The sequence below is a fragment of the Neofelis nebulosa genome, chromosome 10 (assembly GCF_028018385.1).
Source record: "Neofelis nebulosa isolate mNeoNeb1 chromosome 10, mNeoNeb1.pri, whole genome shotgun sequence".
Lineage (NCBI taxonomy): Eukaryota > Metazoa > Chordata > Mammalia > Carnivora > Felidae > Neofelis > Neofelis nebulosa.
Window position 1 is genome coordinate 16292775 of NC_080791.1, and position 26851 is coordinate 16319625.

Genomic DNA, 26851 nt, shown 5'->3' on the forward strand with positions numbered 1-26851 from the left:
GTCTCAGGAAAAAAACCCCAACCCATTCCCTGCACCCCACCCTCTGCAGAACAGCTTAATTTTTCTGTGGAATGTGGGAAATGAACTCTAAGACAAGTGATTGTATCTGGTGTCTGAAATAGACAGAAATGTAACCTAATCCACAAACTGTGAAGTAAAATAGTGGAGAAAGACTCACCTGAGCTAACCACAGCGGTCATTTTGATGAGAACCCTGGAAAATAATTCAGCCTTGGGTAGGCTGCCCAGGGTGTGGGGATTGGGAGACCACATAATAGAAATACAAGCACGTTGCACGTTGAAATAAAATTTGGGCTGCATGATCTGGAAGCTTTCCCTCCTACCCCCACCCAGCCATCTGATTATTACACACTGGTGGAAACCGTGCTGTCTCATCTTTAAAGTCAAGGGATCACTGGGGCGCCTGGGTGGCTCAGTCGGTTGAGCGTCCGACTTCTGCTCAGGTCACGATCTCGCGGTCCGTGAGCTCGAGCCCCGCGTCGGGCTCTGGGCTGATGGCTCAGAGCTCAGAGCCCGGAGCCTGCTTCCGATTCTGTGTCTCCCTCTCTCTCTGCCCCTCCCCCGTTCATGCTCTGTCTCTCTCTGTCTCAAAAATAAATAAATGTTAAAAAAAATTTAAAAAATAAATAAATAAAGTCAAGGGATCACAGCCTAGGCATTGCCTTCTCTATTTTGGGGGGTGGGGGGTGGGGTGCTAGTCTGACTTGATGGGTTGGAAGGTCAAAAGATCATCTTTTCGACCAGAGGCAGTTACTCTCTGAACCTTCTAAGGCAATGTTAGAATTCAGGGTCGAGAGGTATGTATCCATTTAGGGCAAATTGAGTCGACCATCAAAGGCCAGTGGCCGGGACAAGTGGGCTCTGGGGACCTGCAGTATGTCCTAGCATCTGGAGAGACAGGAAGGAACATCTGGATGGGTCCATGGTGCAAGAAGCATCAGGAGGTCAAAGGACTAGAAGGGAGTTTGGGGGACAGTCACGGTTCTCTCTGTTCATGAAACCCAGGTCAGCCATTGAGAAGCCAGTAGATACCTCTCTGCCCCACACCATCATGGCTGGAACTACTACTGTAGCTTGCTGCTGCACTTAAGAAGTAGTCCTGAGCCTCCTCACAAACTCCTCTTCTGGGGCTGCAGTGCATCATGGGAAATGGGCAACTATAAGAAGAATAGGAGAGCAGAAGGCCCCAAGAGCAATTCCTATCTTTCCCCAGGCACACTCTGACCTCGTGCCTCCTCCTCCTGCTGTCCTTCATCATCATCATCATCATCATCATCATCACTACCATGACCACACCCCCACGTATTTTTTCATGCAGTCCTCATTATCTCCCATGCCCCCTAGCCATGCACCCTCCCCTCTAGTCACTTCAGGTCTTTATCCAAACTTTCAATGTCCGGCTCATGTCCCACTTCTCCCACGAAAGCCTTCCCTGGCCTTAGAGAACAATGGGCCTCTAATGCAGGAAGCAGAGCTCCGTGTTTGACGTTGTCCTGCTCATATTTTCCATCGGGACTCAGAGAGACCGAAGAATGGCATGCTTGCCTATGTTGTTAACACATCATCAGATGACCGAATCAGGATTTGAAAAGTTGTCCTTCACAGGCGGAGATGATGCAGGAGAACCACCAAAATGAAGTGTGTTAGGCACGTTGTCAAGGGGAGTGGGAGCCTATAGGAAAGCCCATTTTAATCATGGTTATATACGTACGGAGTCTCGAACAAAGAAACTCTTATCTTTGTATATTTTGTCCTAGACAGATAATATGTGGACCGATAACCAGAAATCACCCAGTGGCTGATGAGGGACTCAGAAATCACGTCCTCTGAAGAATGACTGGAGACACGCAGAATGTGTATTTTGAAGAGGAGAAGACTAATGGGGATGTGGGATCCGTCTTCAGAAGGTGCTTATTAGACAATCAGGACGAAGGCAGTGCCAGGACCTCTGGGATGAGTTACAGGGAGATACACTTTGACTCAGCATGAGGAACCTGCTTGCGATGATTAAATCATCCTGCCTTAAAACACCAATCTCTTGAGAGGAACAAGTTTCTCACCCTTAGTGATGTTTGTCCAATACCGGGTGACCGTGTGATAAAGATGTAGTGACAAGAATCTTGCATTTGCTGGGGGCAGGGGAGGGGGAATGAGAAGGGACTGGCTTATCTTCCAAATTTCCTTCTGGTTCCCATATGATTCCGTATGCTGTATTCCCTCCTGATCAATGTCCTTAGAAGTAGCAAAAACTAAGTTGAATGTTATCAATGCTTTGGAGGGGCAGAGATGTTGGGGCGTGGGGCTGGAAGAACGGGGAGCGCTTAGCAAGCATGGGACACAGGAAACATTGGGGCAGCTTCCTTCTGAGCATTTCAGGACTGGAAATACGGAAGAGGAACTCCCACCCCTTGTCCTCGGGTTCTTCCTCCTTCAAAGCAGTTGCCAAAGGCGGTGAGCGAATGAGGAGGGAAAGACAGGCCCCAACAGCGCAAACAGAAGCCTGAGTTCTTCAAGTCGTTGAAATCCAAGAAAGCTGTGTCTGTTGGGGGTGCAGCGGGGGTTATAAACGAGGCGAATAGGAGAGAAAGAGGGGGGGATGAATATGGAGGAAAAGGTGAAGGAAGGCACTAGAAAGGGTGGAGTCCCAGCAAATGGTAATCTGGCTGGAAAGGAAGCTGATGACAAGAGCAAAGAAGTGGCATGTCATGTGTGGGTACCCCTGTGTGCACAGTCACTGTTTTCACGACATTGTGGCCCAAGAGAGGAAATGCCCCGCTCCTGGAAGAAAGGGCCCAAAGATGAGGTGTGGAGAGGAAATTGATCTGTGCCTACAAAGGGGCTTCTTAAAGGAAGGGGTCCTCAGACAGGACAGAGTTGAAGGAAACGAGAGGGTCACATGAGCCTGTGAGAGTGGCAGCCTGGTGTATACAGAAAACTCTGAACGTGCCGTGAGGACACCTGGGTTCGGGTCCCCGCTCTGCCACTGATTAGTTGTGGGTCCTGGGGATGTTCCTCTCCCATTCTGAGCCTCAGGATCCTCCTGTGTAAAACTCTGCTCCAGCTGGGTAGTGGCTGCTGTTAATAATTAGGTGCCAACCAAGTTAATGTGTAGCCGGAACATCATTCTTTTGAGTCAGAAGACGACTCGGTGACTGTTTATGTTTTTGTGCTGGTAATTTGGGTGACTTTATTTTTGTCTTCCAGTAATGTTTTAATGATGTTCCCTTTGAAAGTTTCTAACGTTTCTCTCCAGGACTTGAACTGGAAAGGCAAGAGGTTTTGCCCTTGACCAGGCAAAAGGATAGCAGCAAGTTGGATGACCAAGCGTCCCCATTTGCCTGGGAGTGAGGGGTTTCCCAGGACAAGGGACTTTCGGTTGGTGGCAAACCAGATGATTGGTCACCCTAGTGGCGAGAGAGGTGAAGACGTGGAGGTGACTTGGAGAGGAGGTCCTGGAAGGGCTCTCCTCTTCCCTTTCTATCTGGAGTGTCCCTCGTTGCCACCACTGACTGGTGTGGTGGTTGTCATTATAAGGTACAACTCCCTTATTGGGAGGTACAGGGAGGAGAGGCGAGGGGCAGCCTTCGTATCTGTCACAAGCCCCATTGAGACAACTATTGCCAGGAAAGAAGCCGAAATGCTTGACTAGCACTGATGCTATGGGGATTTTCCCTTTTTCTTCAAAAAAAAAAAAGACCCAGTGGAAAAAAAAAAAAAAAAAGCGATGAGTTGTGAGGCAGACAGCGGGTCCTACGCGGCCCCAGGAGACAGTGCGCAACTCATTTGCTTAAATTTGCAGCTGACGGCTGCCACCTCTCTATAGGCACCAGGCAGAGAGCCTCTCAACATCAGACAGTGACCAGTCTGGTGACATACGGCTACAAGCATGAACTACCCCTTAACCCTGGACATGGACCTTATCAACTACAACCTGGAGGACATGGTGAGTAGAGACAGATGGTCACCCAGACCCCACTTGGAATTCTCAATTTCCTGTGCCCAGGGCTTAGGGAAGAGGGGACAGCTGTGGAGTCCCCTCCCGCTGTGGATCAGCAGAATCTAGACAGGCCCAATGGCACCTGCCTTTTAAGACTGTATTTCCCCATTCCAAGGAGGAAGCAGATAAGTAGAGTTGTTGCTTTAAATAGACATCCTTTAGAGGGGATCAGAATTTTGGGTTCCAGTCCTGCATCCTCCCGGGCTTGCTATGTGACCTGGAACAAGTCACTTTGCCTCTCCATTCTTCAGAAGAAGGTCCTCCTCTTATCTTTTAGGGCTGGAATAAGGGTCTAGATGGGAAAGTACTTTGGAAGTGTTCTTACCGTCAGGAACCTGGTGCTGTTCCAGGATATTTATTCATCGCTCGCTATATGATTGTATCATCAGGGCACTACATTCTGTGTTGAATGGAGAAGCCGAGGATTTGGTCCTGGCCCTCAGATAGCTCACGGTCTACCCATGAAGACAAAACCCCCACTCACTGGAAACTTAGACAGTAACTGGGTGCTAAACCAAGGAACTGTGAGACCAGGTGGCCAGCAAGGGAGGGGACCACATGGGGTCAGAGTCAGGGGGGACACAGGGATGCCAAATTGGTGGGAGAAACTGTGTTAATGCTAGAAATGTTTTAAAGCATGTTGCGGTCCCCGTCAGAACACTGGAATCTCTAGAGTTGAGGTGTTCTCGGATGGGCTAAGAAAATGATTCCCAGAATCACACTCTGCTTCGCACCCGAGTCCCTCCTGTGAAGCAGAGGTTCAGCTGGCTTGGCTGTCACTGGGCTCGCAAAGGAGGTGTGTAGGGAAGAGCTAAAGCAGAGACTCTGGAGCTCCTGTGTGTCGGCAGGAGAGGGCTCTTTAGGAGGATCTTTGGGGAACTTCTTTCCTCCTTTCCTCCCGTGGCCAATGGCACTTCTAGGGAAAGGACTTCTCTTTGAGCTACACTCTGGGCTGGATCAGAAAAGATCCAAATCCTTTCTCCCAACGCCCACTTGCTTTCCTGACCCTAAACTCACCCTGAAATGTTCTCCAACACCCTTCAGTTCCACCGGCTGGAATCCATGCTGGAACTCTACCAGCCGGGTTCCCAGACGTGCTTGGAAAAGCCCGCCCACTTGCCCAGATCCCAGAGCTAGGAAGCCGCCGAGAATGTGAGGGGAAGAGCTAATTACCCCAAGTCTGGTCCCTCAGACCCAATCAGATAAAAAGCAGAGCCAGAACCATCAGTCTAATCCGACCTGCCGCCTAGCCTGTGGGAGCCAATACAAAATGAAAACGCAGGGCCCCTTGTTCAAAAATTATTAAGAATCTCAAGATAGCAATCGCAGAGCCCTAAACCAAGCGTGGAGCTGTTCTAAGTACAGGGCCCGGCGTGACTGCACAGGCCACATGTCCATAAAGTTGGCCCTGAGAGAAATGACAGACTCTGGGCAGTACCCTCAATCAGGCTAAAACCCCACCGCCCTGACAAGGTGCCAGCCTCCCACCCTGGCCCCCAGTCTTGGCCCCTGGCCTCACCCGAGTAGGTTAGTGGATGCTTTCCTCTGCCCACAGCTTCGAGCTGACCACGAACCCTGACCCAGTTGGACGCATAGTAACCAACCCAAGATCTGGCCACTCCTGGCTTCTGAGAAACCGCAAGAGTTTCCCCTAACTGCATGCGCCTCTCCACTGCGTGACCTACTAGAGACAGGTGGTGGCAGAGGGCAGGGGACAACAGGGTGTGTCCCACATATTAAAGACCACCAGCAGCCCAGGGAGAGAGACCCGACTACTTGTTACGAACTGAGGGCCCTTGGCCACAGCCAGGTGTTGGTCATCCTGTCTTCCCTTCCGCCTCTTGAATTCTGAGATCAACTCCAGCCACTTGAAATGTCCATTTTTAAAAGATGAGCAGCCAATCCCCATGAGTGGCGGACCTACACAAAAACTCTAGATGGCTGACTAAGCACAAGGAGCCAGGTCCCTGGGGTGGGTGTACCTGGGACCGATCCTGCTAGGAAGGCAGACCTAGGCAGACCTAGGAAAGTCTCTGTCCACAGGAACCTTGATCTGAGAGTGCAGAGCCTCCTCTTGACAGCCCCGGGGCCTGGGCTGGGGGACCTACAGGGGCTGGGGGAAAACCTCACCTCCAGCCCCACCACAGCAGCCAGGAGGGGAAGCTGCTAAAAAGCAGGACGAATCTGGTCCAACCCCAGGACCTGGACTCCCCTATCCTCTCCTCAGTGATGGTCCCCCCAAAATATTTCACTGTGGGCAGAGCATCAAAGCCTGTCCACGTGTATCACCTCATTTCATCAAGGTGTAAGGAAGAGGAACCAAAACCAGCCCAGGCTGTCTCGGGCCATGCGTTGGGAGAGGGAAGGATCCCCCACGCCAAATAGGTCAAAAGTCCCAGAAGAATCCCAGTGGAGAGGGCCCCAACTGGAGGTGATTTGAGGAATCGGAGGTGAGGGAGAGACCCGGGTCCAGCCTGGGGAGGGTTCAGTGTTGGGGCGAATCTGGGCTCAGACACACAGACCACAGTCTCCACCGGGAACTCTCGCCTTCCTTAAGGACACAGATCCCACCCCTCTGGCAGAACGGCAGAAAAAGGGGCCACGGACTAGGCCCTGAGAATCAGGAGACAAGAACGAATAGTCTTTCAGGAATGACCGGACAAAATGTTTCAAGTGGGTGCTGACCCACGAGATGGTTGCTGTACAAAACCTAGGGTACACATCTACCTGTCCCTCAGACTAGGTGACTGTCCCCAAAGTGTAAATTGACTTTGGGGTGCCATATGGGGACCCTCCCCCAAAACCTAAAGATTCTGCGCAAAGATAGAAGTAGCTTTGGAGCACCTGCATGGCTCAGTTGCTTAAGCGTCTGACTCTTGATTTCAGCTTAGGCCATGATCTCGTGGTTCGTGGGTTCGAGCCCCGTGTCGGGCTCTGCACTGACAGCTGGGAGCCTGCTTGGTACTCTCTCCCTCTCTCTCTCTCTCTCTCTCTCAATCAATAAACATTAAAACAAAACCAAAAACGTAGAAGTAGCTTAAAGTCTCCCCCCCAGGCCCCACATCTCTTCTTCCTTCAAGTGGCAAGCCAGAGTCTCAGATGGTCTTTTGGGAGTGTGGACCCTCAAAAGGAAGAATGGGATCAGGGACACAGACCCCCATTCGCACCCTCAGCCCGATCTCAGTCCTCAAGCCACTGAAGGCTGGAAGGACAGATGCCCGGCTGACTCCGTTCACAGCTCTTGACTCTTGGTTGGGAATATCCAGACAAGGACACAAAAGGAGACGGAACCTGTGGGTGCTCCCTAAGGCCAGAGCGATGACCTGCGTCTGTGTGCAGACGCGTCCTGCGGCCAGTATGACTCAGGCCCCTGGGCTCCCGGGGTTCTGCGCAGATGAGCCGCAGCACCCAGCAGGCCGGCGCTCTCTGGGGGGGCTGAACGCCAAGGTCAGTCTGGCCACAGGACAGACAGCTAGAGAAGCGAAGCTCCCCCACAGGTGCCGAGCTACCTGAAGATCGTGCTCATCCTTGGGCAGAGCATGACAGCCCGAGAATCGGAGTATCTGGGAGCTGTGAGTGAGGGGCACTCGAGGGCAGAGCCCAGTCTCCCGTCCAGGGCTGGAATCCCTTCCCGAATACTTGAGCTCGTTCTTCCTCCTCCCAGGGGACCCCAACCCACCGTGGGAGAGTTCTGCCTGTGAGAAGCTCCTTTCTCCTTTGACCGAAACACCCAACCCCCAGCCTCTGCCCATCCCTCCCCATCTGCCCTCGAGAGCCTCAAACAGTGAGCCCGTCCCGCCCTCTTGCCTATGGTGGTTCTTCCAGTCCTTGAAGAAGGCATCTGTCCTGGGCTCGGGTCTTCTTCTCCCAAGACTCTGCACCCCGGTACCAGAAAACTTCCTCCCGGGGTGGGGATTTCCAGACCCCTCAGCAAACTGGTCACCCTTGTCCAGACCAAACAAACTGCGATGGTGTCAGCTGCCCACCTACAGGTTTCTGTTCACCTAAGTAAGGTGACGGGAGCCTTTCTGGCAGCCGCGTCACCCTGTTGACTCATCTTAAGCTAGCAACCGACAGACTCTCGGGCCTTTTTCTTCATCAACTGTCGGTAAGCCAGGTCTTCCCTAACTTGTCCCCCGACGGTTGAAATCTTAAACCCGCGTCTAGGTCTCTATGTTTTCCCCTGTCAATTCCATCTGGTCAGCTTGGGCCCTCTAGTTCCAGGTTGTGGAGGACGCTGCATTGCCTGGAAGGGTCCCCCAGCCATGTCAGCTAAGACAGGGTGGAGAGTGTCAAAGGGGTGAGGGTCCGGGACAGACTCCGGAGGAATGCCCCGGTTAGCCCCTGCCCCATCAGCTCACACGGTCTAATCAGCAAATGTTTGCTAATCCTCACGCTGGCCAGTGCAGCGCCCCGATGCACCTGCTCCCCTCCTCCCCCCGGCCCATCCTCTCTTCTCCTCAACACCAGAACACAGAATGTTCTAACTCCTCTCGCCCTGTCCCCGGTGCTCAGGGCAATTTCTACCTGGATTCCTGGCTCACTGCTCAGCTTTATCCTGCTCATCAGGTCTCCTTGCCTTCTCTGGGGCATGAGCCCCCGGCTCCTGTGCAGGCTCTCTGCTGGGTACCTACCTAGGCCACATGCCCTCGTGGCCTGGCCTGGGCACGTGGCTGAGTCTCTACACGGTGCATGCTGCTGTCAGAGTATGTGTGTGCCTGAGGGCCCCGGGTTCCTGCAGCTTTTGATGTCAAAGAATGAGTAAGCGCTCGGCCAGATTGCCTGCACCGAGCTCCCTCAGGGTGTGAGCCTTGGAGGGTTCCCTTCTGCACCCCACTCCCCAACGTATTTAGCATTCGACGTATTTAGGATTAGGTTCCTCATCTTCCCACCAGGCCAGAGTCAACCTTGCCTCACTACCTCTCTCCATGGTTCGGGGAGGGGTGGGGCGACTGATCCCCTAGGTATGGGAAGTGGCTTTCACATGTGTCACTTCTGAGCCCCCAAAATGTCTGTTTGACACCTCCTGCTGAGATGTACTAACAACTCCCAGCACCCCTCAAACCGGCTTCCTCCCATGTTGTTGCCCTCCCTGCCCGAGCACTTTTCCAAACAAATACCTCTTGGCAAGAAGGAAAAGATAGCTCCCCTCAACCCTCTTTGAAACCCAGCTTCTCAGGAGATGGGAGTTCTAGGGTCCTAGGGGCACCTCCCGCCGTGCGGATGTTAAATGGGCAATAAACCAATCAGCCTGGATGCTTTAGAGGGTAAGGATTTGAGTGGTTCTCATAAAGGGCCTCCGGGGTCAGGTAGGCGGGCTGTACCTACACCGGCCAGGCCAGACGTTGCCCAAGGGGCAGTGGGCGGCCAGGCTCCCCCCCAAAGGTAGGCGGAGTCCAGCCCCACTCACTGCCCCAGGCCCCCGTATCTCTTCGCCCCTGGTCTGAATTGCTTTGCTCACCACTCACCTCACTGTTTCCCCCGTGTACCTCCTGGTCAATTCCAATAGGAGTCAACAAGTATGGGGACAGAACCCAAGATGGGCTCTAGGCTCTCAAGGGTATTGGGAGGAGGCAGGAACCGAGGAAGGGTGAAAAGAAGTGTTTGAGTCTCTGCAGAGGCACAGAGAGGGACTTGCCTCAAACTTTGGAATACAAAGGCCCCCGGCCCTCTCTGAGAAACTGCTCTCAGCGGTAGTACGACACAGAGAGGGGCGCCTGGGTGGCTCAGTCAGCTAAGCGTCCGACTCTTGATTTGGCTCAGGTCACGATCTCACAGTTAGCGGGATCGTGGGATCGTGGCATGGAGCCCTAGGTCAGGCTCTGTGCTGACAGTGCAGAGCCTGCTTGGGATTCTCTCTCTCTCTCTGTTCCTCCCCCCTCCTCCCCCCCCCCCCCCCCCAGCCCCAGGAAGCCCTGCAAGGACAGTCCCTGGATGGGATCACGCTGTGTGGAGTGCCCTGCAATCGGATCTGAAACGTGGCCGTGTGTGTCAAACCTCTTTCCCTGAGAGAACAGGCAGTTAATCTCATTTCTTTTGGAGAACTACATCGTATTCTGTTGTGTGAATGCACGGAGACTGGCTCACGCCCATCTCTTATTGAGTAATTGCATCACAGACATGACTTCTTATAATTGGCTTTGCTATTAAATGTGAAACTGGGCGAGGGGGGTAAAGGTGAAAAGAAAACCACCGCTTACAGGTAACCGGGGACCAGCGAAGGACTTTAAGCAGGACACTGATGGGATCTGCGGGTTGGAAAATTCCTCCTGTGTTTGGCGGATGGACAAGGGTGGAGAAGTTGCTGGCACGGGGCCATGGAGGCGGTAGGGTGAAGAAGGGCTGGACTGAGGCTGTGGCAGAGGGATGCGGGGTGGGGGGAGGCAGAGGGCTCTGCCATCGCACCGATGTATCCCCCACCCCCTTCCCCCAGACCCACTTGCCCCGGGGACCGGAAGGAAAGACACAGGTTGGGGACCTGGGTCTGCCCACTGAGAGCGAATGTGTGACCCACAACTGGGGCCCCTGGGTGGCAGTGTAACCATCTCCTGCTTTGTGCAAGACCCTCACTCTCCTGGAAAAAGGGCAGTGTGAGACCATCTAGAGCTTCTGTGCAGAGTATCCTGTCCCATCCTCTGCCTCCCCGGGGCTCATCATTTATAGAAGTGTCTTTTTCAACCCACATAAGTTGGTTATAATTGGTTTGAAACCATGGGGAGGGGGCCGGTGGGAGGGGTGGAGAACAGGGCTGGGAAGTGAGGAGGAGCAGGTGCAGGGGGACAGCTGCGAGTGAAAGGTATGAAAACAGACACCGTGTCTTCCTTTGCGGTTAGCTGGGTAAACAACCTGAGCGCTGGTGGGGTGGGGTAAGGGGGGAGGAGGAGGGGGGGAGGAGAAGGAGGAGGAGGTGAGGGGAGGAGGAAGGGGAGGAGGAGGAGCTTCCAGAGACAAAGTGGGCGCATCACCCTCTCTTGGAACAGCAACACCCCTTCCTCTCTTCTGAAGCAGAGGAGGGAGCTCCCAAGTGATGGGCAGGAGCAGGGAGGGAAGCCCAGGCAGGGCTGCGTAGTGGTGGAAAAATCGGCTCTGGAGGGAGATCAACATGGGTTCAAACACACCTGACCTTCGTAAGATAGGAAAATCACAGGGGCGCCTGGGTGGCTCAGTCGGTTAGGCGTCTGACTTCGGCTCGGGTCGTGATCTCACAGCGAGTTTGAGCCCCGTGTCAGGCTCTGTGCTGACAGCTCAGGAGCCTGGAGCCTGCTTCCAATTCTGTCTCCCTCTCTCTCTCTGCCCCTCCCCTGCTCGCTCTCCGTCTGTCTGTCTGTCTCTCTCTCTCTCAAAAATAAACAAACATTAAAAAAAAAAAAAAAAAGACAGGAATAGCACATACCTGAGCTTGTTATGCGGAGTGAACAAAGCAGGAGGCTAGCACTACAATTTCAGCTACAGTGAAGACATTCAGGAACAGGGAGACGCATCAAGAGGAAGCCCGTAGGCCACACCAGCAGCTGCCCCCTCAGCAGGATCTTAGGTTTTAGCGCCCGCTGCTCTGTTGGGAATGGGAGCAGACGGCCCCTTGCCCCAACCAGACCCATTTCCAAAACTGAAGTTCCGATTCCATGCCGTGAGCCGGCGGCCTTCCCTACCCGAGGACGCGTAAACTCCAAGCACCTAACAGGTGAAGCACAGCCCTTCAGAGTCCGTGAAGCCTCTCCCACCACGTATCTCCCTCCATCTTCGTCACCACCCCACCCCGCGAGGAGTCAGTCCCGTTTACAGTCAAAACCTGCAGCTGGAAAGGGCAAAGCGATTTGTTCGTGGACACACAAGGGGAGGTCGGGATTTGGTCGGTGGGGTGTATCGGGAGTCCAGGGACAAAGGCAGCCTGGGGGTGGGGAGGACAGGAGAAATCTACAGGGGACTCGGGGTCCCCCTGTGAGGGGGAAGATGGGTCCTCAGTTCCCCGCCCTGCTGTCTCCTTGCCCTTGCAGTACAAGGAACTAGGCAACTACAGCGACAGCACGGAGAGCCCCGCGGTGGAAAATCACCTCTGCTCCACAGCGGAGGGGCCCCTCCTGTCCTCCTTCAAGGCCGTGTTCATGCCCGTGGCCTACGGCCTCATCTTCCTCCTGGGGATGATGGGCAACATCCTGGTGCTGGTGATCCTGGAACGCCACCGGCAAACCCGCAGCTCCACCGAGACCTTCCTGTTCCACCTGGCCGTGGCCGACCTCCTCCTGGTCTTCATCCTGCCTTTTGCCGTGATCGAGGGCTCCGTGGGCTGGCTCCTGGGCACTTTCCTCTGCAAAACTGTGATCGCCCTGCACAAGATCAACTTCTACTGCAGCAGCCTGCTCCTGGCCTGCATCGCCGTGGACCGCTACCTGGCCATCGTCCACGCCGTCCACGCCTACCGCCACCGCCGCCTCCTCTCCATCCACATCACCTGTGCCACCATCTGGCTGGCGGGCATCTTCTTCGCCTTGCCCGAAATCCTCTTCGCCAAAGTGAGCCGCCTCCATCGCAACGACTCTCTGCCGCGCTGTACCTTCTCTCAGGAGAACCGAGCTGAAACCAACGCCTGGTTCACCTCCCGCTTCCTCTACCACCTCGGGGGCTTCCTACTGCCCATGCTGGTGATGGCCTGGTGCTACGTAGGAGTGGTGCACCGGCTGTGCCAGGCCCAGCGGCGCCCTCAGAGGCAGAAGGCGGTCAGGGTGGCCATCCTGGTGACGAGTGTCTTCTTTCTCTGTTGGTCACCCTACCACGTCGTCATCTTCCTGGACACCCTGGCGAGGCTGAAGACCGTGAGCAACAGCTGTGAGCTGAACGGCTACCTCTCCGTGGCCATCACCATGAGCGAGTTCCTGGGCGTGGCCCACTGCTGTCTCAATCCCATGCTCTACACGTTCGCGGGCGTCAAGTTCCGTAGTGACCTGTCGCGCCTCCTGACCAAGCTGGGCTGTGCCGGCCCCGCCTCCCTCTGCCAGTTCTTCCCTACCTGGCGCAAGAGCAGTCTCTCTGAGTCAGAGAATGCTACCTCCCTCACCACCTTCTAGGTCCCGGCCCCCTTCGTTTCTGCTTTCCTTGGGGGATGCGGTGTTACTGGAGCCCCTTCCACGGGACCTGGGATCCTAAGAGCTCGCCGTGGCCTAGCTGTGTCCTCACATGGGGCAGCTGGATGAACCAACCCCTCTCTCCAGGACATCCCTGCCATGGCTTCTTCCGGCCCCAGGGCTGGGCTGCAGGCCGGGGAGGGGAGGCAGCCCAAAGGCAAAAGCAAAGGATACCTGTGCCCAGCTGTATCCGCTGGGGCTGAGATGACCCCCACACGCCTTGTTTCATCGTAACCACTGGAAGCTCAGGAAACAACTTTTACTTCTGCCCTTGCCCATCGCGGAAGTCAGTCCCCTCCCAGAATGCACTGCGTCAGCTCAGGGACCACCGACCTGCACCACTACCCACCACTCCTCTCGCCCCACCTGCCGAAAGAAGCTAGAGGCTGAGCACCAGGGGGATGGATGGAGGTCAAGGCTGAGGAAAGGCCAGCTGGCAAAAGAACGCGGCCTTAATGTCTCAGTCACTAACAAACACAGACGTTCTGCCGGGCCACCAGCCCTGCAGCATCTTGACCAGGCAGGAAACTCAGACTGACCCAATCCCAGAAGCTGCTCCTGGCCCTGACCAAAATGGCGCTGGGCCAGCCCCGCGTCACTGGGCCCTGGGAGGTCTGCAGACTGAGGGCAGACTCCAGGCGCCCTCAGAGACCAGCCAGCCGGTGTCCTACAGAAGAAAGAAGGCCCAGCCAGCAGAGAGAAGCCACTGACAGGAAAGATTCTCCTTCCTTAGCCCCAAGGAGGCACAAGTAAAAACCAAGGCCTGCTGTCTTCTCTGCCCAGTGTAAAGAGGGCCAGGGGCAGTAGGGTCCGGGGTCCTGGCGGGTCTGGGCACCGATAAGGAAGGAGGCAGTCCGTTCCTTCCCACCCCCCTCTCTGCAAGCTACACAGCAAAGGGGTCTCAATCGCACGGAGGGAGCACTTCGCCAAGAGTCAGAACGGAGATGGAGACCCGCCCCCAGAGAAGGACAGCAGACTGAAAGGGGCTTCTGGGGGTCATCACATCCAGCGCCCTGCCTGCAGGCCAAACCCAGAGCTTGCCTGTCTCTCTGGGCCTCAGCAAGAGCCACGAGGCATCCCCTTCGTCTAGGCAGGGTGAAAAGCAGGCCTGGGCAGGGAAGTCCCCGAGCCTCAGGAAGCCAAGCCCTGCCCCTGAGAGGATACTACTCAGATGGAACCAGAGGATGCTGCTCCGTGCCTGCCTGCCCAGAGAGGGCTCTCCCTCCCTCCTCCACAGCCTCTGGGCTCGCCAGGGCGGGATGTCCGGGACCCCAGCACTCGCTGAGGGCACCTCTGGGTTGCCCAGTCCCGCTCAAGGCAGCTGGCCAAGCTCCCTGGGAGGCCCCCATAGTGGAAGTCAGAGCTTGTGACCCCAGGAGGGAGGGCTGTATCTTCACCGTAGGACCCTGGGAAAGCCCCCGGAGCCCCGCTTTTCCTCTCCCAGCATCCAACAGTAAGCTGGGCAGTCGAGTAGCCAGACACAGAAGCAAAAAGGCAAGAGGATGGATTTTAATTTTCTCTTTTTAATAAAAAGGCACCTATAAAACAGGTCAATACAGTACAGGCAGCACAGAGACCCCCGGAACAAGCCTAAAAATTGTTTCAAAATAAAAACCGAGAAGATGTCTTCACATATTGTATTTATATATTTATATTTATATATATATATTTATATAATGGTACAAAATGGCTGGGGGTATGGCCGTGAATGGAGGGAAGTAGGCTGGCCTGTGGAGTTCACCTTGGAAAGCTAGTCTGGTGGCGGAGATGGGAGAAGAGAATGGGGAGGGCATTAGGCCCTTTGCGGTCTGACCCCTCTCTCCTCTGGGCAGGAAACACTTAGAGTCAGTTTGGGGAGTCTGGGGTCAGGGTGGGGGGGGGAGGGGGGGTTCATGGGTACAAGGCCCAGGTTGAGGCAGGGTGGGCAAAGCGCCTGGCAGGATGGAAGCTAGGTGGCCCCCAAACACAGATGTTGGGGCCCTGGCCCTGGGCCCCTGGGAGGGTGCTGGGGGAGGCAGGGGCCTGCAGCCAGCCGGCCCCAGAGGAAGCGCTTGACCTGGCTGACGGTGGACTGAGGACAGCACCAGACTGGGAGAAGTGGGGCGAATTCCCTTTGTATCACAGCTGCCAATGCTAGACCAGACCCTGCAGATCAGGAAGGCTGGGGAAGGGGCCACGGCAGAAGACCCCTTGTCTAGAAATGGCCCTCGGCCCCGGAGGCGGGGCACAGAAGGCCAGGGAACTGCCCTGCCACCTCACAAGGCAGGAAAGGAAGTGAGAAAAGGAGAAGTGTTTTACTCCTGGGGCCAAGGGGGCAAAACACTGAGTCTGTATGGCTTCAGCTCTGACCAGAGGCAGGTGGGGAGTTTTGGGAAAGAGCAGGGGACTGAGGGGGAGGCAGTGGCTGCGCCTGGGCGGGCACAGAGCCCTGAGCCCGGGGCAGGGGGACCTTGCCGGTGAGAAGGCAGGCAGAGAGGAGGCGACAGGATGCCCCCTGATTTTCCAATACTTTCTCTAATCCACGCTCAAAGGATGGAGGCTGGAGAGAGACAGATCTACTCAGCCAAACCCTTTTCCTTCCGCCTTTGGTGATAAGAAGTAGGTGGCAGTTCCTGGAAGAGACGGGGCCTGGGGGTCACCTGGCCCAGGGCTACCGCAGCAGGCACAGGACCACGTGGACCACCGTGCCACCACCCCATGGCTCCACTCAAGGGGGCCACACAGCCTCCACCTCTCCCTCCTTTCCTTCATCCCACACTGGGGAGGGAGGACTTCAAGTTCTGGCCAAGATGTAGCAGCAGGGGATACCAGCCATCCATAGCTGGGGAGCCAGGGCCCCGTGTCGCCTGTGCGGGGCGAACACACACGCCTGTGCACACATTCTCCTGAATCATTCAGCAACAGACAGACTGCCGCTCTGGGAGGCCTCAGCCCGGATGGGGCTCTCCGGGAGGAAGCCTCGGTGGTCTGACCTCAGTTTAGGTGCGGGGTATCTTTCATTTCACCGTTTGGGGAAGGGACCGGAATGGTATCCTTACAGACCCAGAGACAATGCAAACACTGGGTACCTGTGTCAGACTGCATGGTCCGGAGTCCAGGAGAATGGAAGGGGCAAGAATTTGAAGAGGGAGGGAAGGGTTTTCTTTTATCCTTTTTTCTTTTTTGTGACTTCTATCAAAACACAGAAATACAGCACACACACAAACCGGCACAAAAGCGCAGCGCTCTATTTACAGCTGCGGCTGGCACCTGCCCACCTGGCCAGCCGCCTGCAGGGAGGGGTGGGAGAGGGGGTCAGCCACATCAGCAGGGAGAGGAAATGAGGCAGGAAGAGACAGAAGGAAAAACAGGTGGGAGCAGAGAAACCAAGAGGGGAGAGAAGCTCGCGGCAGAAAGGAAAGGGACAGAGTGGGGAGACCTCCTCCTTCCCCTCTCCCCCACGGACTCGACACAGGACTCCGAAAGCACAGCTGCAGAGGGTGGGTGCAGAGAAAGAGGGAAGGGAGAGGCTCCATGGGACTGGGGAGGAACGCGCGAGGGGCAGCCCCGGTGGCCGAAATGGAACCCCAACCCAAAACCCCCCACCCCGCTCCGTCACTTCCCCTTAAGCCGCCAGCACATCTGGTTTCCACAAAATGCCACGCCCCACACAAGCCCCTCCCACCCCCTCCACCCCACCCCTTGACCCAGGCCATCCCGACACTGGAGGGGAAGGAACTCTCTTAAGGTTATCATGTCTGCGGCATCGCCCCAGCCCCGGCCCCGCACGGGGACTGCTAGAAGGGCAGGTTGGCCATGCTGCCCGGCGCCGGGAGGTAGCCCATCTGACTGTCCAGAGACACACTGCGCTGCCGCAGGGGATGGGACACCATGAGGTTCTGCTGGGGCGGGGGGCCCATGAGGGAGCCCTGTGGGGACAGCATGTGGGGGGGCTGGCTGTAGACCTCGCCCCCCACGCCCCGTTGCTTCATCAGCATGAAATTCTGCTGGGTCATGAGGCCTTGCGGAGGCGACATGACCCCCTGGTGCAGGCCGTGGGGCACCATGCCCTGCTGTGGGGGCACACCTGTCCTGCCCAGCAAGGGCATCTGGCCGGGGTGGCACATGGACATGTTGAGCCCCCGCTGGACGCCCTGCTGGCCCGGGAGGTTGGGGGGCCGTGAGGGGGTCTGCTCCGCCATCATGTTCTGCAGGTTCATGAGATGCAGATTGGGGGGCTGGGCCTTGGGGGGCTGGTTCTCGCTCTTGGGGAAGTATTGGAGGGTGCTGCTTGGCTTCTCAGAGGGGATGATCCTCGACAAGTCGAACTCAGGGATCCCCGTCGGGGTGGGCCGGATCACCTCGCTCAGCTCGGGGTCGTTCAGCACTGATGCCACCCCGGGGAGCACGCCCGGCGGGTAGGCGTCGCCCATGCGCCCAGCCATGCCTTTGCCCATCAGGTGCTGCTGAGGGGGCATGGGGCCGGGCGGCTGGCTAGGCAGGTCCTCTGGGGGCAGGGGCATGCCTGAAGGGTAATGCTGCTGCAGGCCAGGCCCCCCACCCCCACCCCCACCGGGGGCCATGGCACCGTGGGGCTGCTGCAGCCGAGGAGGGAAGGGCATCATCTGGGAGGAGCTGGGCACGGGGCCGCAGGGGGCATTCAGGGAGTCTGGGCCCCCCGGAGGCAGCATCATCGAGTTTTGAGGGGGCCCTCCTGTCCCCTGCGCATTGGGGTGCAATGGAATGTTGGACCCCAGAGGGGTAGGGGAGGGCAGCATGGTAGGTGGGGGTTCGTGGGACAGGGGCTGCTGGCCTGGCAGGTTCATGCCCATGGGGCTCTGGGCCGCAGCCGAGTTCAGGTGCATCTGGTTGGGCTGGTTATTGCTGATCCCTGTGGGGAGAGAGAAAAGAGGCTCAGAAGCTGTGTGCGCCCAGCTGTGAGAGGGTGCAGAACTCAGTCCTTCGCCACTCCCCAGCCAGGCTCATGCCAGGAGGGGTAAGGGGCCTCCACCGTGGGCCTGTCCTGGCTGCAAGGGCGTGGACTTGAGGCATTCAAGTTAGAAGCCAAGAGACCCAAGTTCTGGCCCAGTGTGCCATGGGGTCATCGCTGGATGTTGGAAAGACCACTGGAGTACTCTGGGCTTCGTTTCGCTAAATTGACGACAAGCGGGAACTTGACCCTGGACGTCACACCCCCATCCCCAGGGCCCACTGGAAGCACACGAAAGCCAGCATAACCGCAGGGGTGACCGCTGGCCATGGCATCTCTTCCCGTGCCCGGTGCCCACACCAGCTCTTCTCCTTGCGGCCCCCTTCCTGCCTCGCACCTGGCCCAGAGCCCTGCGGCGGTGGCGGAGGGGGGAGCAGGGGCCGGTCGGGCAGCAGCTCGTCGTCAGAGGTGGCGATAGTCTTGATGGCATTGTGGTAGAGCGGGGTAGAGCTGGGCATGGCGTACTTGGACATCTGGGACATCATCAGTGACAGGGGGTTCTGGGAAGGCGCGGGGTCTGGGGAGGAAGTGAATGGCAGGCTGGGGTTCATGAGGCCGCTGGGAGGGTTGGCGGGAGGCGCTGAGGAGCTGCTCCGGGGGCCGCTAGGCGGGAGGGCACCTACAGAAGCGGGGAGACAGAAAGAGCGGGAGTGACTGGGGAGGGGAAGACGAATTTGGCTGCTCACGTTGTGGGTGAGGAAAAGGCCAGCTCCCGAATCTCCCGACTCCTCCAAGCACACCTCCGTTCCAGTGTTCTGCTCAGCACCCTCAACGTGGACCCCCGCTATCACTACAGCCCACCCGTCTTCAAGCAACTCCTGCAGCCTCAGGGGCCCAGACAGTGGGGAGACCCCAAGTATGAACCCCTCAAAACGCCTGGGAGACCACCATGGCGCTCCCTGCGGAAGCTCACGCCCAGCTGGTGACATGTGCCCCTTAAGCAGAGCCACCCACCTCTGCGCCCGGATACAGACGCCTTCACTCACTTGCCTGCCCCAGCCCGAACACGCCCCCCGACCCCCGGACGTTCCCAGCGCCAGAGTCCAGTGCCCCCCGGCCTGGCCTGGCGGACTTACCCTGTTCCATGTTGCCCAGGGTGGTGGAAGAGTTCACGTTGAGAGGCGGCTGCTTGTTCTGGGGGACCCCAGGGCTGGGCATGGCTGTCTTGGGTGAGGCGACCCAGCCCGGAGAAGGCACCGCCATGGAAGGAGACTTGAGCCTGCTGGGCGAGCCCGTGGGCGAACGGACACTGAGAGAGGAGCTGAGGACCTGGGGTGACTTGAGAGGTCCGGGTGGGTTGGCCGAAGGCAAGGGCACCATCTGTGAGGGAGTCTGGGGTGATTTGAGGTTGGCAGAGGGCGATGTGACCAGGGGTGAGTGCACCTGGCTAAGGGTGGGCGACTTCAGGTGCCCCATGCCTGGTGAGCCCATCTGATTAATACTGATGGTGAGGTCTGAAGGCCGTCTGCCCAGCCCCCGACTGGGGGCCGAATGCACGGACCCGGGAGGATTGGACGCGGGGGGCAGAGGCATGTGGCTGAGCCGGGTGGTGCCCACATTGCCCATGGGCATCGAGCTCTGGTCAGGACTGAACATGTCTTGAGTATTGCCCATGTCCTGGGGCATGGCTTGGTAGGGTCCCTGGCCCCCAGAGAATCCCTGCTGGCCCTGGCTGGGAAACTGTGAGGGCATAAGCATCTTCTGCGGGCCACCCATCATGCCACTGCTGTTCTGGGCCCGCACCCGGGCCATCTCCTCAGGGCTGAGGCCCTGCGGCCCCATCATGTCCCCGGGGCCCCGCATCTTCTGCGACATCAGCATCTGCTGCTGTGGGGTCATCTGGACGTTCAGGTTCATGTTCATGTTCATGTTCACATTCATGTTCATGTTGAGGTTGCCTGGCCCCATGGGAGGGTCCACCTCTCTCAGCCCAGACTGCCCCATGGGGGGACTCAGGAGGCCCCGGCCTCCACCGAACTCCATGCCCATGGGGGTGCCCGCCAGGCCCTCGCCACCAGCCATCTGCCCGGGGAATATGGCCGGATCCATCTGCCGATGCGCCTGCATCATCCGCTCCATCTCCATGCCCTGCCCCATGGCGCTGCCTGCCATGCCCAGGGGGCGCTGCATGCCCATCGACCGCTTCTCCAGCAGCTGGTGCCGCAGTAGCTCCTCCCGGACCCGAGGGGTCATGAATCGCTCTGCTTCGCCCTGCCCCCCTGGGTAGGGCACAGCATTCTGGGCAAAATTGCCGGGGCCCCCCATGGGGGGCAAGTCTTCGGTCCAGCCCATACCCGGCCTCACGGGCCTCTGCATGGCATTCATGGGCACCTCCATGGGCATACCCTGCATGCCCCCAAACCCAGGCACCCGTTGCATCTGGTTGCCGGGGAAACGGGGGCCGGGAAAGGGAGGTCCGCCCCGGAGCTGCATGGGATCTTGGACGTCCATGGGTCCCCGCAGCTGGGCGCCCATCCCTGGTGGCCACTGATCCCCAGGCTTGCTGTGGTAGGGAGGCGGCGGCCCCCTCACCATCACGCCCCCCATGCCCATCATGTCCTGCAAAGGGCGGCCCCCGTGCAGCCCAATCTGCTCCTCCTTCCGCCGCTTCTCCTCGTAGTATTCTTCCTGCAGCTTGCGCCAGGCCACCTGCTCCGGCGTCAGGCTGTCCTGACCCAGCCTCTGCATCATCATGTTCATCTGTTGCCCCATGTCGCCGCCCGGGGGGTGCCCAGGCACTTCATGCTCCAGCGGGGGGCCCCCTAGGCTCTGCGTCTGTGAAATCATGGACTGCAAGGGCTCCTCGTACTTCTTCAGCCCGCTGGGAGGGGCCGCAGGGGGCTGCTGGGGGGCGGGAGGGGCTTGGGCTGGTGGGCCCCCCTCCACGGCTCCTCCTGGGGGCCCCTTGAGGAAGGGCTCGGCCTCCCCGCTGCGGAGCAACAGCCGCTCAATGTCTCGAAGCGTCTGGAGGGAGCGCTCCCGATGCTCCAGCTGCTCCTTGGACAGGCCTTCCGAGCCCACCAGGCTCCGCTGCCCGTTCCCGGTGGGGGCGGCCTCCCCCAGCAGGGCAGGGCCCGGTGCGCTGCCGGGGTCTCCTCCAGGAGGCAGCGGGTTATTGGCGGTGGCGGCTGTCGGGGTGTTGGGGTGGGTGCCCCCAGCGCCACCGCCCGTGCTGGCGGCTCCCACGGAGTTGGGTGTCAGGTCCTGACCGGTGTCCTCGGGAGGACCCTCTGAAGGCAGGGCGGGCGGTGCGCTGCCAGGAGCGGGGGGCGGCGGGGGCGGCGGCAGTGGCTGGGGCTGTGGCGTGCCTGCTGATGGCGTGCTTAGGGGTAGCGGTTCTGGGGTAGGTGGCACTTTCGGGGCCTGCAGGACGACAGAGGCAGAGTGTGAGACAGCTAAGGGGATGCGCCAGCCAATCCTCCTGTTCACAGAGGCGCACCCACCTGGTCCAGCTTGGCCCGGGGCACGTTCTGCTGGTGGTAGGTGAGGATAGAGTCGGCCCGGCCCTGAAGCACCGCCTCAGCAGCCCTGCACGGGAGGGAGGGTCGGGCACAGAGAGCTCAGACAGGGGGCGGGAGGGAGCCCTTGCCCTCACCCAGCCCAACCTAAGCCTGGCTCCCGGCAGCCACACACTCAGGCTGAGGGGCACCGGGGAAAGGGGGCCGGCTTGGCCTGCCCCGAGGCACTTACGTGTTGGCCAGGTGGGTGGTGAAGACGTACACGTACTGCGAGGGAGGCTTTCCGGGGACGCCCCCACCCCCGCCCCCAGGGGCATCAGGCCGGAGGCCTGGCGGAGGCCCGTGGGGGGCGCCTGGGGCGCTGCTCTCGCTGAGGGGCAGTTGGGCGGCTTGGCCGGGACCCAGCTGTGGGGCCGCCATGGCTGGGTCTGCTACATTACAGTCTGCGTGAGAGAGGAGAGAAACAGGGTAAGCAGCCCAGATTTGGAAAGGAGAGCCAGCTGGCACTCCCCACCACCCCATCCCAGAGATGCCCAGGGACAGACGGGCTCACTGTTCCGCGGCTCGTGCCGGCAGGGGCCGTTTGTTGTCACACTCTGGCGGTGTGTGTCTGGCTTCTACGCTTACTTGCCCGATACCAGTCCTCGACCACGACGGAGAAATCGTGGGGAGCATACAGAGCCGAGGGGGAGGGAAAGCGTGACCCCCGCAAACAGGCTCCTGTGTGCCTGGCATTCTGCAGGGTACTTACAGACGTGATTCCATCTAACCACAACGTCCCTGGGAGGGAGGTGTCACACACCCTACTTTACGGAGAAGGAAACGGACTTTGGAAGGATGACATTACTCACCCAAGGTGACACAGCCCATCAGTGCAGAGCTAAAATTTGAACCCAGGCAGGGACTGCAAAGCCCTTCTCTGAGCCACGCACTATAGCGTGTGTGTGTGTGCGCGCGCGCGCGCGCACACACACACCCCTGTGAATGCTCCAACAGTGGGGGTGACGGTAGGAGGAGGCCAAGAGGCTGTACAGATCGATGATTCAAACGATGAATGGTTTTGCAAGCGAATCCACCATTAACGGATGTTATGACCTTATGAAGATGATAGTCCGTCCCCTTAAGCCTCAGTTGTTTCGTCTACACAATGGAAATACTAACTCCCACTCTGCACAGGAGGCAGGCCAAAGAAATCTGTTTTTACGGTAACTTCAGAACTGTGTCACAAACTAAAAAAAAAAAATCACTCCAAAAACAGAGTTATGAAAGGCTGGCATAAGGGAATGCACTCCCAGGGTGGACGGACCGCCCTGAGTATGGACCGAAGTTTGTTCCACGGTCACAAAGTTGATTCTGAGTCCTAGCCTAAAAAAAAGATCTACACGTGGTCATTAATGGGACTAGGTAAGTCAGCAGACCCATTCCCACGCCAAGAAAAACAAAAGTTAGGGGTGCCTGGGTGGCTCAGTCAGTTAAGCATCCGACTCTTGATTTCAGCTCAGGTCACGATCTCATGGTTTGAGGGATCAAGCCCTGTGTCAGGGTCTGTGCTGACAGTGGAGCCTGCTTGGGATTTTCTCTCTCCCTCTCTCTCTCTCTCTCTCTCTGCTCCTTCACGCTCTCTCTCAAAATAAATAAACAGACATGAAAAAAAGAAAGAAAGAAAGAAAAACAAATTTTACATAGAGTGACAGAGCCAAAAGCTTGGGGGCCCGGGGGGGGGGGGGGGGGGCTTGAGAGCTGACCTCAATGTGCAGGGTTGCCCTGGGGAAGAGGAAGGTGCATATTTGGTATACAGAACTAGGACTCCCAGGTACAAGTTAGGGGAGGGAGGCAGGCTTTATTCCAATGAGGAATTTTCTAGTACAATAAGAACAATAGCAGGGGCGCCTGGGTGGCGCAGTCGGTTAAGCGTCCGACTTCAGCCAGGTCACGATCTCGCGGTCCGTGAGTTCGAGCCCCGCGTCAGGCTCTGGGCTGATGGCTCGGAGCCGGGAGCCTGTTTCCGATTCTGTGTCTCCCTCTCTCTCTGCCCCTCCCCCGTTCATGCTCTGTCTCTCTCTGTCCCAAAAATAAATAAAAAACGTTGAAAAAAAAAATTAAAAAAAAAAAAAAAAAGAACAATAGCAAAAGCTAACTGTTCTAAGTGTTACACATAACTACTCATTTTCTCTTCATACCAACCCCATGAGGTAAATACTTTTACAGATGGGACAACCGAGGCTCTTTCCCAAATGTACACAAATAATAAATGGGAGACCCGGAGTATGAACCAAAGCGGTCTGACTGCAGTCTGTGCTACTCACCTCTACGTTAGACTGCCCCCAACCTAAGAATTTGGGAATCTAATGACAGAACTGAAACAGTAACAGTGGTTGCCTTAGTTTTGGGTATTGGAAGCTATCAATTTCTCCTTTGTATTTCCCTGTTTCTTTCAATGTTTCTACATCCCGGCAGTCTAATGTTATAAAAGTGAACGAGGGTGGTGGGGGGCTGAGGGTCCTGGGAGGCAGTGACCAGCCCCATCTATCCCTGATGGGTTCAGTGGGGCTCATGGACCACCTGGGCGGGGGTGGGGGGGAGACTTGGGACCAGATGACCTTTAAACTCCCAGACAGCTGCAGAGGCTTCTGTATTTAATCCCATCCACCAACACGGTCCACTCATTCCACAAACATCTGCTGAGTCTATTTCCTCCTCTGCAATAGGCATCCTAAGAACACCTACTTCATAGGGCTCTGGTAGGGATTAACTAAAACAAAGTAGCAAAGTAGCCAGCACATTCTTTTTCTTCCTTCTTTGTAGGGTCCCAGCCCTGGAGAAGTTCACAGTTTAACATTTCTCTGGCTGGCTTCTTCTGCATTAAGTTGTTTCACCCCTCAGACAGGTGTAATCTTTGAGGGGGCCGACCAAATAAATGCGCATGGACTTCCCAAGGGCAGGACAGTATCTGGTTCTCCCCATTACGTGAGCAAAGGCCCAAATACACACGGATCAATACAATAATGAGAGGAAGGGGCATCCACCCACACCCACTCCTCGTCCTGGTGACGCACTCTAGGCATTTGCCAGGAGTCAATTAGAGGTTGGGGAAGGGTGCCAGAGACACAGCCACTGTCAGCTCACACCCAGGCTTAGCGAGACTTCGCGAGCAGAGCCAATGTCTGGCTCCCAGGGATGCAGGACCCTCGCCACCCTCCCGCCACTGACCAGTAGGTGGCAGCAGAGGCCAGGAATTCACGGGAGGAGGTCTAGGTGGTGTGGCCAAGAGGGGCCACCCCACCCTACCTCTGTCCCAAGGAAGAGGGGGCCACTGAGCACCTGGAAGGCAGGGGCTAAGCTGTCACATCGCGGGAGGGACAGAGTGACAGGTAGGATGGGAAACAAGTAGCCTGGGCTCCTGACCCCTGCTCCTTGCCCAGACTCAGCCGGCTAAAGCCCTAGGTGAGGAGAGGGAGGCTCCCTCAGGGCAGCCATCCCCCAGGGGCACAATGGGCCACAGCATCCTGGGATCAATGGGCACTCACTGTGGGTGGCCCCAATGGGCTTGTCGTCCTCCTCGCTGTCGGGTCCTGAACACCATTCGTCCCCACTGTACGGCTGCTTCCGCTCCAGCACACAACGCCGCTTACTCCGGGGTGCCACCTCTGCCCGGGCAGGACAGAGCAGGCAGGGGTCAGAAGGAATACCCAGAGGCCCTGTCCTCCTACACCCAGGGTCTCCACAGGCCCATTCTCCCAGATGCCCCACCCCAAGAGGGCAATGCCCAGGACATGGTGGGCACTTTGCCAGCCCTTGGCCCCCACCACACCATTTGTTTCTGATTTCTCTCTCCAGCCCCGCTGCCTGTCTCCCTTCCCCCACCCAGCACCAAGCACAGCATAATCCCCAACCACAACTGGTTCTAATTAGGGCTGGGGGGGGGGGGGGGATGGTGAGGGAGGGGGAAGGCGCTGCTACTCTTCCAGGCCCCAGAGCCTGCTCAAGAGCTCCCACCAGCTGGGATACTAGGAGGTTCCTAGGAGGTGTGTGGGTCTGCTCCTCACCCCAGAGCACCTCCCTCTCCCCCTCTGGAGGCTCTGGTGGGAAAGCAGAAGAGCAATGAGGCTGACCGGAAGCCCCATCACGCTGGGTGGCCCCTCCATGGGTGGCACCTAAGGATGAAAAATCTCCACCCTGGCCAACCCCACTCCTGAGACAATGACCGAGTTGGTGGGTATAATGGGGGTAAGAGAAAGGCGACCCTGCATAAATGCTGGAGAGAAGCAAGTGATAGGAATCGGGCAAAGAGGGCAGCAAGCTTGGGCCTTGGACTATGGAACATGCTGGGGTCTTGGGGACCAGGAAAAGGGATACCTTTGGCCTCTGAATCCAGGGATGGGGTCCCAGCCTCTCGCTGCTCTCCAGAGTCCACAGACACGCTCCTCTCCCTCTTCACCTTGCCCTTGAGCGAGCTGAAAGGGGGCACCCCTGCCTGGGGGTTCTTCAGACTTGAGTTGCTAGGTGAGATCTGGTTGGCCTTGGCCCCATGGTTCCCCGCCCCCACGCCCTTCGAGCCCAGGTTGCAGGTGGGTCCTTGGTTCACATTCTGGTGCTGGGATTGGGCCCCGCCATTCCCTGTCTTGCCATGATTGGTCAACTTATTTTCTGGGTGCATTGGCTTGGCTGGGGCTGGGGGGCAGTGGCCGCGTGGGGAGAGCGGCGGGCTCCCTGGAGCTTCTCTCCTCCTGGGGTGGGGTAACCTGGGAGAAGGTGGGAGAGACATGAAAAGTTAATCTTGCTAGGGGCCTAGCGCACCTGATTTTAATGCCCCATCCTGCCTCACCTGGTGGTAGTGGAGGTGGGGGCTGAGTAGCATCTTAAGACCACCAGCTATTCCCTATCTCCCTCCATGGTTTCTCAGACAAGGGCTGAGGTCTTTCTCCACCTTGGGGAGTGAAGATAGGGCAACCCCCTCCACATCTCAGACCCCACGATTCAAGTGGACACCAGGGCCTTGGTTGGCAGAATCCGCCCCCCCCCAACATCCATCACACTGCAAGCCTCCATGACAACTCCCCTCCTCTAACACCTGACCAACACTTAAACAACCTCTTTTAGGGTTTGCTGTTTTCAGACTCCTTCCAAATTCCTACACCTCAACTTTCATGTGCCCCTACACCAGCAGGTAAGGGAAATGGGACCTGAGGGTCATTGTTCATGCCCCAGCCCCCTTCCTCTGGGGAAGTGGGGAAAAGCACACTGGAGAGTAGTGCCCACTGATCCAGACAGCTCCCCAGAGCAGGGAG

At 57.4% G+C, this 26851-nt stretch overlaps 2 protein-coding genes across 6 annotated transcripts in view; one reads left to right on the forward strand and one right to left on the reverse strand.

Annotated features, from left to right (window-relative positions):
• The first annotated feature begins 3724 nt into the window (after positions 1–3724).
• Positions 3725–14767, forward strand: CXCR5 (C-X-C motif chemokine receptor 5). The gene is made up of 2 exons (XM_058686945.1): positions 3725–3963; positions 12012–14767. Exons 1-2 carry the CDS (start codon positions 3907–3909, stop codon positions 13077–13079), a joined length of 1125 nt encoding a protein of 374 aa, XP_058542928.1. The 5' UTR covers positions 3725–3906; the 3' UTR covers positions 13080–14767.
• Positions 14640–26851, reverse strand: part of BCL9L (BCL9 like) — a 28744-nt gene continuing 16532 nt past the window's right edge. For all 5 annotated transcript variants that reach the window (XM_058686943.1, XM_058686941.1, XM_058686944.1 and 2 more), the window contains 7 exons: positions 25920–26305; positions 25091–25210; positions 21796–22006; positions 21549–21633; positions 19182–21468; positions 18443–18724; positions 14640–18006 (listed from right to left, as the gene is read on the reverse strand). In XM_058686943.1, the coding sequence (XP_058542926.1) occupies positions 16913–18006; positions 18443–18724; positions 19182–21468; positions 21549–21633; positions 21796–22006; positions 25091–25210; positions 25920–26220 (4380 nt within the window). In that variant the 5' untranslated portion in view covers positions 26221–26305 and the 3' untranslated portion in view covers positions 14640–16912. The remainder of the gene's footprint in view (positions 18007–18442; positions 18725–19181; positions 21469–21548; positions 21634–21795; positions 22007–25090; positions 25211–25919; positions 26306–26851) is intronic.

Bases quoted from the DNA above. Each gene is read 5' to 3' on its own strand.
- CXCR5 (XM_058686945.1), top strand. From the start codon at position 3,907: ATGAACTACCCCTTAACCCTGGACATGGACCTTATCAACTACAACCTG. The intron at 3,964-12,011 runs GTGAGTAGAGAC...TTGCCCTTGCAG, and splicing joins ACTACAACCTGGAGGACATG to TACAAGGAACTAGGCAACTA.